The 15,796-nt window shown below is 46.5% G+C and overlaps 1 protein-coding gene across 8 annotated transcripts in view; it reads left to right on the plus strand.

Annotated features, from left to right (window-relative positions):
• DHRSX (dehydrogenase/reductase X-linked) overlaps window positions 1–15,796 on the plus strand; it is a 263,342-nt gene that overhangs the window by 121,233 nt on the left and 126,313 nt on the right. For all 8 annotated transcript variants that reach the window (XR_009734803.1, XR_009734804.1, XR_009734802.1 and 5 more), the window contains exon 6: window positions 6,950–7,157. Coding sequence is in view for 3 of the 8 variants with exons in the window: in XM_061408286.1 (XP_061264270.1) it covers window positions 6,950–7,157 (208 nt within the window). In the remaining 5 variants the exon portion in view is untranslated. The remainder of the gene's footprint in view (window positions 1–6,949; window positions 7,158–15,796) is intronic.

Raw genomic sequence — 15,796 nt, forward strand, 5'->3', positions numbered from 1 at the left:
GAACTCACCCAGACCCTTCAGTGTGCACAAAAAACCAATATTGATGACCTGCAGGAAAATGAGATCTGCCCGGGTTAGGAACTGTTTGCTGTTTTGCGGTCATACATGTAAGCACTGTCTGCATATCAGACTATTTATATTTACGCTTTGAGGCAAACCCTATTACATTCTTCAACACGTGAGAAAACCGTGAAGCATAGTTCAAATTTAGTCTATGAGGCACAGCTGATGTACAGTGTTTTAATTTCCACCTTAGAGTGAAGTGCCGTCTGTATACACGTATGTCCTTTCTCTTCTTTTTGATTCTTTTCCGTGATGGCTTATCAGGGCTTCCCTGGTAGCTCAGCTGGGAAAGAATCCGCCTGCAGCGCAGGAGACCCCGGGTCGGTGCCTGGGTCTGGGAAGATCCTCTGGAGCAGGGAAAGGCTTCTACATACACATATTATATGTTATTATATATAATCATATATGGTATACATTTAATATATGGAGCTTCCCTGGTGGCTCAGATGGTAAAGAATCTGCCTACGATATGAGAGACTGGGTTCGATCCCTGGGTTGGGAAGAGCCTCTGGAGGAGGGAAATGGCAACCCAGCCAGTATTATATCATTATATATGACATATATTAATTTATATATACAACAATATTTATATAAGTATATAGCTAATATATAGCTAATCTTAATATATTTATATTTACTATATTTATGTAATAACATGTAAATGTAATATTGTATAATACTGCGTATATTATATAATATATATTAAACATATAATTGTTAAATATATTGAATATATAACTTTTAAACTTGAACAGTTAAACTTATTTAACTTAAATAATTGTGTTAATATTTATATAATTGTATGTATAAGCATAATTATACTTGCATAGTCACATATATTATCATATTTATATCATCATTTGCATGTGTGTTAGTTGGTCAGGACTCTGCCACCTGATGGACCGTAGCCCACCAGGCTCCTCCATCCGTGCGATTCTCCAGGCAAGAGTACTGGAGTGGGTATTAATTTCCCATTTCCATATTAATATATAGTATATATATATATATTTCCCATGTCTGTATTAATATATAGTATATATATAATAATTTCCATATTAATATATAGTATATAAATTTAAAGATTATATTGTATTTATTGTCTAACATTGGCTATATTCCTTGTACTGTAAAACATATCCTTGTTCCTTATTTAACTTTTTTACTTTCTGGACACACCCTGCTGCATGCAGGGATCTTAGTTCCCTGACCAGGGATCAAACTCACATCCGTTACGCTGGGAGGTAAAGTCTTAATAACTGGAACACCAGGGAAGTCCTCTAGTCCCGTTTCTGCAGCTTATTTTATGTTGTTGATGTTGTTTAGTGGCTCAGTTGTGTCCGACTCTCTATGATCCCAAGGAGTGTAGCCCACCAGGCTCCTCTGTCCGTGGGATTCTCCAGGCAAGCAAACTGGAGTGGGTTGCCGTTCGCTTCTCCGGGGGAGCTTCCGGACTCAGGGATCGAACCCATGCCTCCTGCATCACAGGCAGATTCTTTACCACTGAGCCACGGGGGAAGCCCTTTAGACAGTACCTATTTTTTCTCTGACGAGAACTTGAAAACATTTTTTTTTTTTAGTGCAAATGTATGATCTACTGCATTCCTAGCGTCTTGCTAGCAATGAATGCCCTTCCTCACTGTGCCCACTTAGCACCTGGTCTCTGGTGACTCAATATCCTTACTGCGGTGGGCTTAGATTGGCTCTGAGTTCAGTGCCAGACCCAGACCAAATATAACACTCAGCCTTGTAAACACCACTTACATGCAACGCAGGTATCAAAGCCCAGTGTCCTCTTCTCAACCGAGAAAACCACGCTGCTGCAATTTAGGATAAGATTTCCCATCTCTAAGGAATGCTTTCCTAGGTTGTTCATCAAGAACCAGCCCTTTAGAGAATTATCGCGTCTTTGCTTCAGTACACAGATTTGCGAGTATTGTGTTTAAAATACAATCCTTCACCTTTCTTTCTCTTGGCTTTAAGATAGAGAAAGTGACAGGGATCTGAACATGCCAACTCATATGTGCCACTTTGATATACAGATTATTTTGAGCTGAAGGCCATTGCGAAGCGACAGATGCAGAAAGATGCCTTTCTGGAACTTCCCTTATTGAACTAAAAACAGAAACTTCTGAGAAGTGAGGACTTCCCAAGTCTTTGGCATTTCTTTTCTATGAAATCCCCCATACCTGTGAAATTAGAAGTGAAATTCATGTGTTTCCCTTGTTAATCTGACCGTTGTTGCTTTAATTTGCATGCCCTCGTTACAGAACATAAAAGTATGGAAGAAACATTTTTTTTTTTCCTTTCCAACAAAAAGGCTACCACAGTAATATCTCTACTTCTGTTTTCGATTGGCCTTCAAATTATTTATGAGGTAGTTATATTAATAAGTTACTGTTTACTGAAAACAAAGGTATATTTATGGTTTCAGTTTAAGGTTTTGAGACCGTGTATTACAAAGGGCACTTAGTAAAAGCCTCATGTTTCGGAGCAAGTTGTGTAGACGTTGTATGAATATCTTCTGCTTTAGTGTGTGGGTTGACTTTTCCTTTTGGCTGCCTGCTGGCTGTTAACCTTGTAATCATCTCTTCATTGTTTTCAATACCTAGGGCGTCTGCTGTCCCTCGGGGCTTTACTTAGAAACTCTAATGGGAATCCTGTTCTCTAGTATCTCAGCTCTGATTCTTCTCCGTTTCCACTGTGGATGTTTCTTTATCTTTCAAAGCACGAGGGAACCACTCCTGAAATTACTTGTACTCTTTGTTTTTCTTCTTTTTTAAAAAAAAAACTCCTTTAGAGAAAAGTATTGACTTTTTCCATTGTCTCTTGTCCGTGGTATTGTAGAGAACCATAACTCTTAAACTCATAAACTCTTAAACCATAGCTGGTAAACTCAAAGTTTTAGCATATTTATGTTTTCACTGGAGTATGAATGCCTTATAAGGTTGTGTTTCTGCTGTGCAATGAAGTGAATCAGCTATGTGCCTACGTATAATCCCTTCCCTCCTGACGTTCCTTTGCACCCCTCATCCCACCCCATTAGGTCATCTCAGACCACAACGCTGAGCTCCCCGTGCTGCACAGCAGCTCCCCACTAGCTAGCTATGTTACGCGTGGTGGTGGATAGATGTAAGTGCTACTCTCTCAGTTCGTCCCACCCTCTGCTCTCCCCACCAGACCCCATGTCTGCATGTCTGTCTCTACACCAGTGTCTGTATTCCTGCCCTGCAAATGGGTTCCTCGGTACCAACTTTCCAAATTCCCTGCTACTGCTGCTGCTGCTAAGTCGCTTCAGTCGTGTCCGACTCTGTGCAACCCCAGAGACGGCAGCCCACCAGGCTCCCCCGTCCCTGGGATTCTCCAGGCAAGAACACTGGAGTGGGTTGCCATTTCCTTCTCCAATGAATGAAAGTGAAAAGTGAAAGGGAAGTCGCTCAGTCGTGTCTGACTCCTAGCGACCCCACGGACTGCAGCCGACCAGGCTCCTCCGTCCGTGGGATTTGCCAGGCAAGAGTGCTGGAGTGGGTTGCCATTGCCTTCTCCATCCAAATTCCCTATACATGCATTAATATACAGTAATTGTCTTTCCCTTTCTGAGTCACTGCAATCTGTGTGACAGATACTCTGGGTCCATCCACATTGTGAGAAATGACCCAATGTCTTCCCTTCTTTATGGCTTAGTAATATTCCACGTACGTATTACGGCATTCTCTTTATCCATTCACCTGCTGATGGACATCTAGGTTGCTTCCAGGTTCCGGCTACTGTCAATAGAGCTGCAGTGAACATTGGTATTCTCGTGCATTTTTGAAGTGTGCTTTTTCTCAGGACATATACTCAGGAGTGGGGTTGCTAGTCATAGCTTGGTTTTATTTTTCATTTTTTTAAAGAACCTGCATAGTAGTCTCCATAGAGGTAAGCCATAATTCTGTCAATGGATCAGTTTTCCTTTAAGGAACCTGGACATTTCCGGCGTCTTCTCTTCTTTCTCAACTTCATGACTGTCCTTCTCTCCCAAACAGCCCTGTTGATTCAGGAGCAAACGGATGTGTGTGCTGTAGAAACAGTCAAATGCCAACAGCAAAGTTGAGCCTTTACCTCCCTGTACTTCATAACCCCCTCATTCCTGGAGCTTTCTCCTCCCCTGCTGGGAAGAGAGAGGAACAACTTGCCAGAAACAGGCATCTTAACTATAATTGGGGGGTTGTCGTGGATCCGGGGGAGGGCATTTGTGCTTGCAACTCTGCTGTATTATCGTCTCCGTTACTCCCTCCAACAAAAGATGTGTTTGGAGTTCCTCTGGCAAATGCTCTGCCAAAGCTCATCCTGCATCACCCTTGACCGACCTGCCCTTTTACTCATCGCTGAGACAAAGGACTCGGGGCTTATTCTCCAGCTTAAATTGCAGGGCCCCCCTGGCAGAACCTCAGAGTCTGCAGGTGGCCTCTTGTGACAAGCGGCTGGCTGCCCGCGACGCCGTGGGGGCCTGCTGACAAGGAAGAAAAGTTGCTGCCCGGGGAGACGGCAGGAGGTGGGACGGAGTCCCCGAGGGTGTTGGCGTGGTTGTCACATTCTGACAGCCGAGGCCCACATGTGCAATTTACAAAACAGCTTGAGGTGGTTGTTTTTTTTTTTTTTTTCCAGAAATCCTCACTAGTCAATGACACTTACGTGACTTCATTTCTCAGTCTTATCATTGCTTGTCCTGTTTTCTACATCTAAGTATTTCCCTTTTCTCATTTTTTTCCCTCTTGTGTGCTTTTCCTCGGTCATGTTTCCCGATTTTGCTTTTCTGAATCATTGAGTCCATTTAGTTCATTTAATGCAATTTTCAATTCCTGTTTAGTAAGAGCCTTTGTGAGTAAGAGGCATTGAACTCCAGCGAGTGCTTTTTTTTTTTTTTTTTGCTTCTCATGTCAGGATGGATTTCTTTCTTTTTCATCTTTGACTGCCTTAAGTTCCCACAAGGGTGAATTCCGTGGATGGATTTTCTCCGAATGTTAAGAGTCACCACTGGAGTTGAAAATGGAGAATAACGTAGAGTCTGGGGCACGTTGAACCAGAAGAAGAAACACGAGTGGGGCTGCGTTCACATCCACAAAATTACAGAAAAAGAACTCCGGACGGGAAGACAATGACCGATCCCCCATGAATCAGACGTCAAGTATTTTGCCAGGAAGACTTCCTTGGTTTTCTTTATGTTTCAGACTTGTTATTTTTTTTCCACGTGGGCCATTTCTGAAGTCGGTATTGAATGTGTTACAATGTAGCTTCTGTTCTTTTCTGTGGATAGTTGAATTCTCACGTTTTAATGTAACTTTCACAATTTCAAGTGCTAGCTTTTCTTTTTAAGCACAAATCACTTGGGTTTTTTATTTGTAGATTTATTGTTGATGACAAAAAAAAAAAAAAGGATAAAAGCCTCAAAACTGGTCTTTGTTATTTATTCTTTTACATTTCATTGGAATGCTTTACACCATTGTCTCTTATGTATTGGTTTTTTTAACCATGAGGCATGTGGGATCTTGTCTCCCTGACCAGGGATCAAACACATAGCCCCTGCGTTGGCAGGTAGATTCTTAGCCACTGGAGTGCCAGCAAAGTCCCAAGTAGAGATAGTAACGAGCTCTTCATTTTACGCAGGCTATGTAGCTATGCATAAAATTACTAGCTAAAAGACTCTGATGCTGGGAGGGGCTGGGGGTAGGAGGAGAAGGGGATGACAGAGGATGAGATGGCTGGATGGCATCACCGACCTAACGGACGTGAGTTCGAGTAGACTGCGGGAGTTGGTGATGGACAGGGAGGCCTGGCGTGCTGCGATTCATGGGGTCACAAAGAGTCAGACACGACTGAGCGTCTGGACTGAACTGAACTGAAGACACCACAGTTAGTTTGCCTGGAGTGATATTTTCTCTGCAGTGAATTCTCTTCTACATTCCAGGAACGCTACTTTCTGGGAAAGTATAGGTATAAGTGACTAACCATTATGGTTTTATTTATTTATTTAAAGATTTTTTTTTTGATGGGGACTGTTTTTTAAGTCTTTATTGAATTTCTTATTAATGCCATATTACTTGTTTTATGCTTTGGTATTTTGGCCACAAGGCATGTGGGATCTTAGCTCCCTGACCAGGGATCAAACCCACACCTCTTGCATTGGAAGGTGAAGGAGTCTTAACCACTGGACTGTCAGAGGAAAGCCCTGTGGTTTTCATTAAGTGGTGCCCACGTCCAACCTCATAACATAGTCCCTGATGGTAGGAAGCCAAAAAAGGAGTGCATGGAGGTGGTCATTGTGCGCTAGAGGAGTACATCCGTCATAGCATCTTCCCCAAGCGTTGAACATTCCAAGGAGAAAAAAAAAAAAAATGGTCACAGGTGTGGAGCCCTGCTCCAGAATCACAGGACAGACATCTCTGGAACTGACCAAGCCCTCTAGCAACTGCTGCCCCGAGCCTCTGGGTCTAAAGCAGCTAGGTCCCTGACCCTATATTAGGTGAAATGTTCATCCTAGTAATCACCCTGTAGCATCCCAGGAGATCGCCACAGTGCAGGTAACACACATGGGCTCCCCTGGTGACTCATTCGGTAAAGAATCTGCCTGCAGTGCAGGAGACCTGGGTTCCATCCCTGGGTCGGGAAGATCCCCCTGGAGGAGGGCATGGCAACCCACTCCAGTCTTCTTGCCTGGAGAATCCCACGGACGGAGGAGCCTGGTGGGGTGCAGTCCACAGGGTTGCAAAGAGTCGGACACGACTGAGCGACTCAGCACAGCCCGCTTGACCTCGGGCATGTCTCTAGACGCCGTCAACCCGTGCCTGGCGAGGGCAGCGTCGACATCCAGATGCCCGAGTCTCACGGCCTCTCCTCTTTGCTCTTGCAGTACCTACTACTCAGCGCACGCAGCCTATGCCCAGAGCAAGCTGGCCCTGGTGCTGTTCACCTACCATCTGCAGGCGCTGCTGACTGCCCAGGGCATGCCCGTGACCGCCAGCGTGGCCGACCCCGGCGTGGTGGACACCGACCTCTACAGATACGTCTTCTGGGGCACCCGGCTTGTCAAGAAGCTCCTGGGCTGGTGGGTCTTCAAGGTAAAGGCCCCGACGCTGGGGGTGTTGCTACGGTCCGCGGGCAGATCTGACTTTACCCTCCTCGATGCTGCTGTGTTACCGTTTCCAGGCTCCACATCTTCTTTCTCCGTTCATTTGTTGATGGATACTGAGGTTGCTTCCATGTCTCGGTGATTGTAAATATTGCTGCGATAAACCCTGGGGCGGGGGTGGGGGTGGGGGGCGCGTGTCTTTTCTAATTATCATTTTCTCCAGGTATATCCCCCAGTAGCGGGATCACAGGATCGTATGAAACAGATCGTATCTGTTTTTGGTTTTTTGAGAACATTCCATACCGTTTTCCATAATGCCTACCCAAGTATACATTCCCACCAAAACCGCTGTGAAGGTTGAGTTGCAGGTATCTTTTCTAAGCTTGGCTTTCTTCAGATATATTCCTAGCAGTAAGATTGCAGGGTCAGATGGTAGATCTATTTTTAGGTTTTTTTTTTTTAAGGAATTTCCATACCATTCTGGTAAAGAATCAGCTCGTAAAGAATCCGCCTGCAATGCAGGAGACCTGGGTTAGATTCCTGGGTCAGGAAGAGCCCCTGGAGAAGGGAAAGGCTACCCATTCCACTACTCTGGCCTGGAGAATTCCATGGACTGTATATTCATGGGGTCACAAAGAGTCAGACACAGCTGAGTGACTTTTGCTTTATTTCCGTCTGACCAGTGTGAGGAGTCCCCTCATTGGAGTTTTCATTTGCATTTCTTTAATAACCAGCAACATTGAGCATCTTTTCGTGGACCCGAGGGCCGTCTGTGTGTCTTTCTTTGGAGAGATGTCTGTTGGGATCTTTGTGTGATTTTCTCTTTAGGATAAATTCTCGAGAAGGAGTTTGTTTAGCTAGAGGATGCGCTCTGTGTGTTAGAGGCTCAGTCGTGTCTGACTCTTTGCAACCCCATGGACTGTAGCCTGCCAGGCTCCTCTGTCCATGGGATTCTCCAGGCAGGAATATTGGAGGCGGTTGCCATTTCCTCTTCCAGGGGATCTTCCCCACCCCAGGGATCGAAGCTGGGTCTCCTGCATGGCAGGCAGATTCTCTACCAAGTGAGCCACCAAGCCCCTAGGCTTCAGGACACAGACATGGAAAATGTGGACCCCAACCTCCCACAGCACACGTGTGCTGGTGGAGAACGGTGTCCCTAGCCCAAATGCAGTTCGTGTAAGTCTGCATTTTGTTGCTGTTTCCCGTCAGATGGTCTTGCTGCACGGTCATCTGGCTTCTTGCTGGAATTACATCGCTCCTCTAGCCGTAATCTTTTCCGTGGGATGTGCTGACTGCCCGATGGGAGTCGGGTAAATCACCCACCTCCAGTCTTGGCAGGTGTGCAGCATTCATTTCGTCCTCTCTGTGGGATCTCGGAGATTAGCAACCGTGACGGCCAGAGCTCTGGAGGGGCGGGGTGGACGCCGTCAACAGCCGTGATTGTCGCCAGTTCTCCGCCTCTGGGTTCCCCTCGGTCCGGAATTCCGGGACCACCCACGGAACCCAGATTCTGGCTGATGTGAACAAGCAGAGGCGACTGTCCCCAGCAAGCAGCCAACAGCAGCTGTGATCACATCTCCGTCACCGGGACATCAAAACCCACCTCTCCTGTATCACCTGGTTCCCCTCTCTGGTTCCATTTAAAATCTCATTTCCTCTTGTGAATGAGACGTGGGTGCTGTGTTATGTTGCTCAGCTGTGTCGGACTCTTCGTGACTCTGTGGACTGTAGCCCGCCAGGCTCTGTCCATGTGGATTCTCCAGGCAAAAATACTGGAGTGGGTTGCCATGTCCTTCTCCAAAGGATCTTCCCGACCCAGGGATCGAACCTGGGTCTCTCATACTGCAGGCGGATTCTTTACCACTGAGCCACCAGGGAAGCCCCAGTCTCTGGTATTACCCTTTGTCAACAACACACTGGCAGTTGCCATGGGCATCTTGTGTCCACGTCTGCAAGGATTCAATCAAGCTCTGATACAGCTCCACACCTTCCACATTCCCTGCAGGGGGCTCAGCGTGGACAGCAGACAGGAGACATCTGTGCTCCGCGAAGGACCAGCAGGACAGGTCTTCAGATGGCCAGGTATTTTCAGGAGCCCATTTCATGAGCCCGATTATTTCATCTTCATATCTAGATAATCACCAAAAGTCCTGATGGTGATGACCGCTCCCCGTGCCCAGCAGAAACCTTTCGTAGAATAATACGTGTCTGACTGCACGCACTTCCCCTTCAACAAAATCACTTATATACCGACCTTCCCCCTCTTGGCTCTTTGGAGCAGTCTCTCAGAGCTATCTGAAGGGCTGTCTGCTGGTCTGCAGTCCTCATTTTGACCGAAAGAAAGCTTAACTACCAGTTCTCACATTGTGCATTAATTTTTTTTTTTGAATTGAGCGCTTCTTGACTGACCAGATTATATTTCTAAACCACCTTTTAGATGACTTTTACAAATACGGAAAAAAAAACCTTTTAGGATGAAGAGGTCTCCTTCTGTTTAATCATTTGCTCGTACTTCTGTGTTCAGGTGATGGTTAGGTTTTTACAACTGGTATCTTATTGTTGTTCAGTCGCTCAGTCGTGTCTGACTCTTTGTGACCCCATGGACTGCAGCACGCCAGGCCTCCCTGTCCATCACCAACTCCCGGAGTTCACTCAGACTCACGTCCATCGAGTCAGTGATGCCATCCAGCCATCTCATCCTCTGTCGTCCCCTTCTCCTCCCGCCTTCAATCTTTTCCAGCATCAGGGTCTTTTCAAATGTCAGCTCTTTGCATCAGATGGTCAAAGGAATGGAGTTTCAGCTTCAGCATCAGTCCTTCCAGTGAATATTTAGGACTGATTTCCTTTAGAATGGACTGGTTGGATCTCCTTGCGGTCCAAGAAACTCTCAAGAGTCTTCTGCAACACCACACTTCAAAAGCATCAATTCTTGGGCGCTCAGCTTTCTTTATAGTCCAACTCTCACATCCATACATGACTACGGGAAAAACCATAGTCTTGACTATAGTACACTATACTTATATGACTATAAAATGCTGTAATATGTTATATGACTATATAAGTATCAGTATGCTAACTTATAAGTATATATGACTGGATGCTTATATGATTATAGTAATACAGTAATATGTATATAGTCATATAATAATATGATTATACTATAATCATCTCACCTGAACAAATCTAACAAGAGGGGGAATTTTTAACTTTAGAGAGCGTCGAGATTTCAGATGCTGCTGTTTTCTGTCTGAAAGCAAGTAGTCTTTCATTTTGCTCACATCTTTCTTGATGGTTGCGATCTTGTGGTCTATGATAAGAAGTGTGTGTATTTGTTTTTTTTTTCTTTGTCCCCTTTTCTGGCTCAGAGCTCCTAAAACCCTTGGAATTTCCCAAGTGCTGAGATCCTGAAAGGCTCCCCTTGCTGTGTAAATGTGTGACCTTTGGAACTTGCCCTAGGGTGGGGAGGGGCTGGTTGCCAGCGCAACCAACTGGCCATTAAGGGGTGGGACTTTTCAGTCTTAACCTTCTGACCTCAAGGGAGAGGGGGGCTGGAGGCTGAATTCATCACCAATGCCCGGTGTTTTGGGGCTTCCCCAGGTGGCTCTGCCTTTAGTGCAGCAGACGGGGGTTCATCCCTGAATCTGGAAGATCCTTTGGAGGAGGGCATGGCAACCCACTCCAGTGTTCTTGCCTGGAGAATCCCATGGACAGAGGAGCCTGGCGGGCTACAGTCCATGGGGTCGCAAAGAGTCAGACACGGCTGAATCGACTCAGCACGCGTGCATTCACACACTTAGATCTGTCTCTTGGGGGAGGTCACACTTTATCTCACTACATGTGGTATTAAATGTTGAGAGCTGCCCACGTTGATGTATGTCAAAGTGCATCATTGACTCCTGTCCTTGTGAACTCATCCACCCGCACATATGACGCGGTTCAGATCCTTTCTCTGGGGTAAGACTACGTGGGTTCTTTCTGGTTTTTTGCTGTTCCCTGCAGGTTCGGTCTTCCGCAGACCGCCATTTCTCACTTTCTGTTGGGAACATCAAAGGCAGGGGCATTATGACTAGAAGGGCCTCCTATGTCAACGCTGCCTGGGAATTCCATTTGGTTTTAAAAGACAGGTTTTCCAGTGTACAGTCTCAGTGCTGAGAATTCAACATGATTTTGTTTTTCATTTGCTCAATCGTGTCCGACTCTCTGCGACCCCATGGACTGCAGCACGCCAGGCTTCCGTGTCCTTCACCGTCCTTCACCAACGCGCAGAGCTTTCTCAAACTCATGTCCGTTTAAAGTCAGTGATGCCATCCAACCGTCTCATCCTCTGTCGCCCCTTCTCCTGCCTTCAATCTTTCCCAGCATCAGGGTCTTTTCCAATGAGTCGGTTCTTTGCATCAGGTGGCCAAAGGGTTGGAGTTTCACCTTCAACATCAGTCCTTCCAACGAATATTCAGGACTGATTTCCTCTAGGATGGACTGGTTGGATCTCCTTGCAGTCTAAGGGACTCTCAAGAGTCTTCTCCTTGAGAAGACACCACAGTTCAAAAGCATCCTTTCTTCGGTGCTCAGCTTTCTTTATAGTCCAACTCTCACATCCATACATTAGAAATAACCATAGCCTTGACTAGATGGACCTTTGTTGGCAAAGTAATGTCTCTGTTTTTAATATGCTGCCTAAGTTGGTCATAGGTTTCCTTCCAAGGAGCAAGCGTCTTTTAATTTTATGGCTGCAGTCACCATCTGCAGGGGTTTTGGAGCCCAAGGAAATAAAATCTGTCACTGTTTCCAGATGGTTTGCATCTTCTTTATGCACATTAAGCGTTGGACTATGGAGTCTTTGCCAACTTGAGTGAACTGCTGGACGCTTGCATCCTGGAGCAGGAAGTGGGGTTTGCTGTGTTTTAATTAGCATTTTCCGAAGTATCTTGTGGTTCAACAGTCTCCGTGGGATTACTTGGCATGTGAACGTTGCATTTTTGGAAATGTCTGGTTGTCTCATTTCCCCTTTTCTGTAGGCGGTGTTAGCTTTTGTTGTTGTTCAGTCACTGAGCCATGTCCGACTCATCGTGACCCTAAGGAATGGCAGCACGCCAGGCTTCCCTGTCCTTCACTGTCTCCCAGACTTTGCTCAAACTCAGGTCCAGTGAGTTGGTGATGTTTAGCCTTTCTCTTCTTTTTTTTTTTATACAATTTTATGTATTTTTTAAAATTTTGGAGCTGTAAGTTGATTTACAGCATTGAGTTAGTTTCAGGAGTACGACAAGGTGAACCATTTGTGAATATGCGTGTGTCCACTCTCTGTTTAGCTTGTTTGGCCATCTAGATCGTTGCAGAATAGCGAGTGGGGTTCCCTGTGCCATACAGTGGGTCCTTTATCCATTCATCTGCTGATGGATATCCATGTTGGTGCAGATGGCATGATCTCGTTCTTTTTCGCGGCTGACTAATATTCCACTTGTATGCATGCACCACATCTTTATCCATTCATCTGCTGATATCCAGGTCGTCTCCATGGATGTGGCTGTTGTAAATATTAGGCTTTCTCTTTTGGACTCACGCCTGTGTGTTCATTCTGACTGCTGATTTGTGTCTTTTACGTAGGTTGCCGATACTCTTTTCCACTGTATTTTGTGTTTCAAGAAGATACAAGCAAGTAGCATTGGACAGTCATAACCAATGATATTAGAACACAGGAGGAAAATATTTTGGAGACGGAGAAACCGAAAAATAGATACACTAATATTTATCTGTATCTGTATCTAGAGACACATGCATAAATATACATACGTACATGGAAAAGGGCCTTCGCAGGTGGCACAGTGGTTAAAAAACCCACCAGCCAATGCACGAGACTTGGGTTTGATCCCTAAGTTGGGGAGATCCCCTGGAGAAGGAAATGGCAACCCACTCCAGTGTTCTTGCCTGGAGAATCCCATGGACAGAGGAGCCTGGTGGGCTGTGGTCCATACAGTCTCAAAGAGTCAGATACGACTAAAGCCACTTAGCACATGGACATATGTATATATTTAAGGTTCCCTGGTGGCTCAGATGGTAAAGAATCTGCCTGCAATGCAAGAGACGCAGATTCAAACCGTGCGTCACGAAGATCCCCAGGAGAAGGAAATGGCAACCCACTCTATTATTCCCGCCTGGAGAATCCCGTGGACAGAGGAGCCTGGTAGGCCACAGTCTGTGGGGTCACATAGAGAGTCAGACACAGCTGGGCACGCACGCAACCATACATTATACGAATTACTTCCTTAGATGGATGTGTGTGTATGTGACTTGTGTGAATTCTCGCACGGGTGTGCCCTTGATCCCTGGGCGGTGGGGAGAGTCTGTAGGATTAATGTGTCTTTGTGTCCCTTTACATCATTTAGTGACATTCTTTTTAGTCAGTCCCCTGCGTACAAACGAGTTCCATTCCAGGAGCACGTGCGTAAGTCCTGTTTGTGAGTCCCACAGAGTTAGCCTGGGAACCCCACTAACCCAATCGGCTGTACAGTTCTGTACTGTTTTAGGTGTATAGTACTTTTCTCACAAAGAATGCACAAAAAGCAAACACAAGATAAACATTTTCAATCTCCCAGTGCAGTACCGTGACAAGTACAGTCGTCCAGGGCAACGGCTGGCATCGACGGAATCAGGCCAGAAGAGTTACTGACTGAGCAGGCAGAGGAGGTGGGAGACGGCAGAGCTGAAGAATTGTCAGCAATAGTAGACGGAGGGCGAGCTGTGGTGTCAATCATGTTGATGGAACGCACCTTCACATCTTTGCGAGTTTGCAACTTGAGAGTTTGCGTGTAGAGGACTTCCTGGTACACCACTCTGAAACCTCTATTCCGCACCTTACCAAAAACCGTGGACTTGATTCCAAGTTCAGAGCCAGTTTCCGGAGCACGGCAGTTTTTCCCTTGAGAAAAAAAATTACAGGTTGATACATTTATGAAGATGAGATGTTTAAAAAAAAACAACAGTTTTCTTTATTTATTGGCCACACTGGGTCTTCATTCCTGTGTGGACTTTTCTGCAGCTGCACAGAGTGGGGTAACTCTCTAGTTGCGGTTCTTGAGGACTTCTCAAGGTGGTATCTTCTGTTACTGCCGAGCACAGGCTCTGAGACACAGGTTCGGTAGTTGCGGTGTATTAGTCGCTCTGTGGCATGCGGGATCTTCCCAGACCGGGGATGGAACATGAATATCCTGCATTGGCAGGTGGATTATTTACCACCAAGACACCAGGGTAGCCCTTAAATGGTTCTTTCCATGAGCGAATCGAGACCGTTCCATCAATCAGTGCCTGCAGCTGGGTGACGTCTCACACACGCCCTCTGCACAGAGCTCTGAAGACATTTAATAAAGCATGGAGGAGGCATGTCCCATGACTGTACCAGGCAGGAACTCCCCTGCTCCTGACTCTGTTGCTTCCTCAGCCATTCTCTCGAGCCCTAAGAGGAGGAATATGGTGGTGATGATCTGCTCTTGTGTTGAGGGCAGAACGCAGACAGTGCAGCCCTCGGAGCTGAGCTGAAGGTTGAGCTTGGACCAGAAAGGAGGCTGAGTGCCAAAGATTTGACACTTTTGAGCTGTGGTGCTGGAGAAGACTCTTGAGAGTCCCTTGGATGGCAAGGAGATCCAACCAGTCCATCCTAAAGGAAATCAAGCATGAATGTTCACTGGAAGGACTGATGCTGAAGCTCCAATACTTTGGCCACCTCATGTGAAGAGCCAACTCATTGGAAAAGACCCCGATGCTGGGAAGGATCGAAGGTGGGAGGAGAAGGGGGCAACAGAGGATGAGGTGGTTGGATGGCGTCATCAACTCAATGGACAGGAGTAAACTCTGGGAGACCGTGAAGGACAGGGAAACCTGGCGTGCTGCAGCCCATGGGGTCACAAAGAGTCGGAAACAACTGAGTGACTGAAGAACAATCCAAGGGTCCAAGGAGCCTGAGTTAGGCTCGGACCATTGGTGATGCAGAAATAGCTCAAGATGGGGGTGGTCATACTGTCACTGCCCGCTTCTCACTGGGTCCCCATCCGAACCCCAGACCCCTTCAAAGTGACCTCAGCTCCCCCTTTCTCAAGTCTCCTCAGGACACCTGGTTCCAGCTCCAGACTGGACACGGGAGCTTGTCATTGGCCCAAGCCCAAGCTTGTCATTGCCCACTTGCAGTGAGTGTCTTAGATTTTGGGGGCTGCATCCTATCCAGGGATGCCAGATGCTCGATGTCAACAGTGATGTAGAATCAGAAGCTTCCAGCCTCTGGACCATCCCATGGACCACAGCCTACAGAGCATCCCATGGGCTGCAGCCTGTAGAGAATTCGGACCACATTCTACAGAGCATCCCATGGGCCACAGTCCACAGAGCTTCCCTAGGGCCACAGCCCACGGAGCAGCCCACGGACCACAGACTATACAGCATCCATGGAGCACAGCCTGCAGAGCATCCCATGGACCACAACCTACAGAGCATCCCATGGGCTGCAGCCTGTAGAGAATCCCATGGACCACAGTCTACAGAGCATCCCATGGGCCACAGTCCATGGAGCCTCCCAAGGGCCACAGCCCACGGAGCATCCCATGGAGCACAGCCCACGGAGCAGCCCATGGGCCACAGACTATA

This window comes from Bos javanicus, chromosome X (genome assembly GCF_032452875.1).
Source record: "Bos javanicus breed banteng chromosome X, ARS-OSU_banteng_1.0, whole genome shotgun sequence".
Lineage (NCBI taxonomy): Eukaryota > Metazoa > Chordata > Mammalia > Artiodactyla > Bovidae > Bos > Bos javanicus.